The following is a 5,673-nucleotide window of genomic DNA, read 5'->3' as shown; positions in this document are numbered from 1 at the left end:
TTATTCTAATTTTATGAAGGGGAGGATGGGTTTCTAATGATTAGGATAAGGGTAAAGGGAATATATTATGTATAAACTTGATAATGAGGAAATTAGGAAAATTTGAGGAGATAAATGAGAACGAAGAGGGGAGTGGGGTCGTCTTAGCTGTAAGGGTATGCTGGATTTTGGATTTGTTTGTTGAGGTGATTAAGCAAACATTTCTGATGTAACAATGTAAAGGGTGTACCCAATTAATTGTTGGCTTGGATTGGACCATCGATGTGTTGTTAAGCTTCCATTTATGTTTTGCCATTTGCCAAAAACAATTCGCCTTTTCTGACCTAGAAAGTTCCAACCTCCTTATGGTCCAAGGATGAATGATAATAAATTAAGGGGGGTCAAACGTTTTATTCTTCTTTCCATGATTACTTAATTCAAGTACTTAACCTAGCAGTACCGTCGGCCATCCCTTCCGCCAAATTGCTAGTTCTTCAATCTTGTACCAAGTTCTTAGTATAGGACATTGCCTTAACGGCTACAATGAAGACATAACGAGAAATCTAAATTCCCCTCCATTTTCCCGCCCTTGGAACTCCTAATATCTCTTAGTAACTTGGTTCTTTGTCTTTCTGTCAGTTGTGTTTGGGAATTGTTGAGTTGCTTTGATTTTGATTCAGGCTGGTGCTTTTGTGCAATTTGGTGATGATGGATTTGAAGTGGCTTTGTAGCAGGAATTAGCAATTGGATTTATATATGGGCATGCGAAGTTTAATTAGAGAATGAGGTATGTTAGGGTTGGAGGGATGCCTTCAAATAGTTTACGAAATGCTTGATGGGACAAATCGTATTTATTGGATTTGTGCTCCTAGATAGCTTTATTCTTCTGACTCTGCAAGTTATCTGCAAGAACCAAGAGTGCCATACAGCTAAGTCCGCTCTCATGTTCTTGAATTTTGTAGACTGTAAAGGGACATTAAAAAGCATTTAAAGTCATTTTTATAAGTTTTGAGTGTCACAAGTTATTATCTTTTTTAAAAAATTAATTTGATAAAATGTATAATATTTATATTTATAAATATTTTAAAAAAAATTATTTATTTAGTATAAGATTGAAATAGTTTAATTTTTAAAAAAATTTAGTGTGATATTTTCTCTCATTTAATTAGATGACATTCTCGTTGTTGTCGACTATCTTATTCATTTTCCTTTTAAAAATATTTGGGTGGATCGAATTTGTTTTTATACAACTTGTTATGAGATTATTATACTCTCTCTTTTGAAAGTATAAGATTCAAATTTGTAAACTTTTCAATATTGCCTCTTTATTCAATGTGAGTATTTGTTTTTTCGAAAACTTTACCTTGGGATGACATTGCATATCCAAACAATCTGCTAGCATGAGTATCTAGACTTTGCATATCCAATGAAAATTATCATCACGATGAGTACTCCATGCTGTTACTGTGTTTTCTTGGTTACTCTCATCCTATAGGAGTATTGTGATATACATAACAAAATTGAACCTATGAAGCAACTTGGATTTGTGGACATAACTCTTGAGAGAGAAAGCCCAATAAGAAGTACTTCTGCTCTGGGCACATCGGAAAAGGCCCAAGTTACACACTTGCAGATAAGCTCTCTGGTTGGAGCAAAGAGTGTCCTCTAGAATCAAAGGCTCAATGGCAGTTTCTTGGTCAAAATGAAATTTAGGGTTTACCCCATAGCTTGTAAATTTCAAGCCAATTTACTTACTGGTATAACTTATGGAAACTGATTTAAAATCAGGTCCAATGCTGTAGCCTTAGATGATTATACTGTTTTAAGGTTTAATTTCACACCTAGGATATTGTACATCAGGATTTTAGTCAGCAGTAATTTCAATGCCCCTTTCTTGCTTGTCCAGTCCATTGCGTGTCGAAGGACATTTTCCATTAAGGTTTAGTTTTCAAACGTCTATAAACAAATTACAAATTTGGAAAACATATGACAGAAGTTCTTGTCCAATCAGGGCCTGCAGCATTTTGTTTCACTGACTATTTACAGTTTGAGTTGAGTATCTTAAGGGGCAACTTGGCAAGCACATCGTGTTAGAGGCTCCACCTGTTCTGTTGAACCATCTAACTGTAATGAAATTCTGATTCTACATGCTGGGTGCAGTAGAATTTGAAAAGATTTGGACCACATAAAGTAGTTGATAAGGTTATACTAATATTTAATTGTGGCCAGCTTTCAACCAACATATTGTTTCTCAGGCCCAGGGGCATGGTAATCCCAAAAATTTCCTAATGAGGTGATGTTTGGAAGCTCTCTCAGTGCAATATTCCATTCCAGCCAGACAACTGCACTCCCAAAAGGGTGCTCTCTTTCTGTGAATATTAATCTATCATATAGAACACTAGACACTATCACTTTTGGGGATTAATTAAGAAACAACATATAATTATATCCATTAATTTTTAATTGCAGACTGAGAGGGGCAAGAAATTTGCCTTCAGGGAATGGTTTTTTTATTAGAGATTTGAGTGCTGAAATGCACGCTACCAAAAGGCACTTGAACTTGGAGAAGGTATACAAAGAAGCACAACTACACTGTTTTTGCTAGTAAAAGAAATTAACTACCGTTGACTGGAAGACAATTGTGCTTCCGGACTTCTTAACATGACAAGAAACCATGGAAGCACAAAAATGAGGAAGAGAAAAAGACTGTCCGCACATTTAGATAGCTTAAGCAGTTCCTCCAAGAACGGCCTTGAGCTTCTTAACCTGAGCTTTGTCGAGGAAAGTTGTCTTTACTATAATGTCAGAGGGCAAATCATTTGCAAACAAGGCAAAGTCCAGGATCTGGAGACCAGGGCTTGGACTACTGAAAGATACAAATGCCACCGCCGGACTTTTACCTGCATTGAATTGAAAATGCAGTAAACCTTGTGGGAAAACCATAATATCACCCCTTTTGAGAGATTTGAAGTAAACTACATTGGCCGAGGATATGAATCCAGCACAAATTGACCCTTGAACGACAAGGAGGATTTCTGAACCCGCAGGGTGTGTATGCATAGGCACCACTCCATCAACAGCCAAATCCAAACGAGCCATGGAAAGGCCAAGTCCATTAACACCAGGGAATTGAGCAACAAATGCTGGCGTTACAGCAGCTTTTATGAGGTTTGAGGTGTTGCCTGCAGCAGCGAGGCCTGAGAAAACAAAATCATCTACCGTGACTGCTGTCTTGCATGAGTAGCCTGCAGGGCTTTGAAGACCTTTTAAGTCTGCAACGCAGAAGTCTCCCACTAATGCATTGGAGGAGGAGAAAAGGAAAGAAAAAATGAACAAGATAGCGAGAAGCATCTTTGCCACTTTTCTTTAGGCGTGTTTTAGCGTTTTAGGCAGTGTGTTACCCTTTATATAGAATGGGAAACTGTGGATACTTTGAGCCACTACAATTGATTATTGGAGATAGCCCATGCATACGTTCACGTGATGAACTGATCATGGGACCTTGTCCATGTGTGAGAAACGACAGATCTTGCGCACATGCATGTGAATTAGTGGTAAATTGTTTCTGAGATAACAACAAGAATACTTTTTTGGTTTGGAAAAGCAGAGCAAGAGAAAAATATCTTTAATTTGCGTACAGTTATTGCGTGTAAAATTTCATTTCTATACTGAGTTTTGAGCTGTAATTTGAAATTTCTCACATTTTGTAACTTCAAGCTCCAGGTTCCGGCTGAAGTTTTTCCACTGTATCAATTTAACTGCTACACTCAACCAGCAGATTTCAGGCATGACTATCGATATCGTTGTGATATAGTGTGCGTGACTTACAATCCAGTATCAACTTTGGTATGCAACCATGGATTATCTGCTAGCATTGAATGAAGCTGGAATTTGCATTGACTAAACTTCAGTTGACTGCTTGCGTATCATTAAAGTAACAATTAAATGCAGGACTTCTCTTCCTCGAATGAAAATCAGTGGGCGTAATCATCAAACAGTTGCTGCCAGCAATATTGAAACGATGCTACCTGCGAGATTGATGGTAACGAAATTGCAGCATCCGTACTCATCCAATTCTGAAGTCGATATGCTCCACTATCTTCTACACAATGACGTATTTGCAAACAGCAATTTCAAGTCTTCACTATATTAAATACACATGATCATTAGTCTGTTATTAAGGCTTAGGATGGAAAACCAAGATCTTTGTTTCAGGGTGGAGGTTGGAAGAGGAGGAAGAAACATCGAAGGGTGGTCCTGATTGCCTCCACGGGCACGTTGGAAGGGAGTGAAATTAGGGCAATAGAAGACATTTTGACAGCTAATACGAGTCTCTGCGAGTCTCCTCATTACTTGCAAGTGTTTCTATCGATGGAAAAAAATATGTGGACGTAGCGAACTCCCTGCCTTCCAAGGCATCTTGATGACAATCCAAAAGGTTAAAGGTTTCTCTCCAACTTTTCCTCATAATGCAAGATGTGTAGATATAAACAATTAAAACCAATATCTACTTGAAGGTTAGTCGGTAAGCATTTTTCATGGACCCAAGCAGATCAGGCAGGACGTGCAAGTGACAGCATGTGCACCATTTTCAGCCTTGCAGCTTGAGGTGAAGCAGGGTTATCTTGCTTCCTCTGCTCTCAGGCATCCCATCTATTGATGCCCTATCTGAGGCCCCTCGCTTGAAGATCTATTGATTAGGAATTGACAAATTTTATTCACCATCCAGCTGCAGTAAATTTCAAGTACAATGTGCAGCATGCCACATTTCCCATTCGTAAAGGAAACTCACCAACATTTCTTTATTGGTTTAAACACATACTTACACAAAGTGCCAACAGAAGAATTGCTTGCGAAAAGTTATATGCGATGCATCTGATCCACTTGAAATAAAGAAGCCCAAGTAATTCTCCTTTCTTCAGCTTTTCTGCTGTTGATGTAAACGTTAAACTGAGTTAAATGGTTCTTGTCCTCAAGCTGAGGCCAACAAGAATTTAAGGAACGAAATAAGAATCTTCCAGCTGAGGTAAATATCTCATCTATCTACAAGAGTAAAGCCAGCGGTTCCTAGTGCATGAATTTGAAAATAAAATCCCCAGTTGTCCCGTTCCTTAAAAGTGGCAGCGGAGATAAGGTTGACAATGACTGAAGGATAAGAGCCCGGCCAATAGCCATGCAGTCCATCCATTCTCTAGCTGGAAAATATGATACTCCTGTAACCGTTTATCATCATCATCATTCGTTTTCCTTTGGATATCATCTGATCTTCCTTGGAGCCTTTTTGTTTGTTTGCATGGTACGAACATGTTAGGTTCGAGTAAGGACAAGATCAAGAAAGCAATGAAGACCAGACTCCATCAAGGAAAGTAAAATTAATTTCACTGTAAGTAATGAACTTGGGTACCTCCCAGCCAATATCTAAGTTAATTACAGCCGCACGAAGCCAAACTAGAGTTCGCAGTAGCCTTCCTAGCCTAGGCTTGTCCATTGCTAACTAAAAACCAGTGAACGGATTTCAACTGCGAGGAAACTTAAACATTTACACAAGTTGAAACTTCATTTACGTGCAAAATAAATCAAAAAAGATTTCTGGGGGATCTCAAAATCTATTATATCTACATTGACGATTAACTATTTATCTAACTCCTGCATAGCTGATTTTCAATCTGATGGCAGCATGCCATGACCTCTCCA

General features: G+C 38.3%; 1 protein-coding gene across 1 annotated transcript; it reads right to left on the bottom strand.

Moving 5' to 3' along the window:
* Window positions 1-2,472: 2,472 nt before the first annotated feature.
* LOC110410473 (auxin-binding protein ABP20-like) lies at window positions 2,473-3,376 on the bottom strand. Its single transcript, XM_021420190.2, has one exon. It carries the CDS (start codon window positions 3,328-3,330, stop codon window positions 2,707-2,709), a length of 624 nt encoding a protein of 207 aa, XP_021275865.1. The 5' UTR covers window positions 3,331-3,376; the 3' UTR covers window positions 2,473-2,706.
* Window positions 3,377-5,673: the final 2,297 nt, after the last annotated feature.

Source organism: Theobroma umbraticum, unplaced genomic scaffold (assembly GCF_002168275.2).
Source record: "Theobroma umbraticum cultivar Fairchild unplaced genomic scaffold, ASM216827v3 scaffold_56.0, whole genome shotgun sequence".
Lineage (NCBI taxonomy): Eukaryota > Viridiplantae > Streptophyta > Magnoliopsida > Malvales > Malvaceae > Theobroma > Theobroma umbraticum.
This window is presented reverse-complemented; position numbering and strand designations above follow the sequence as displayed.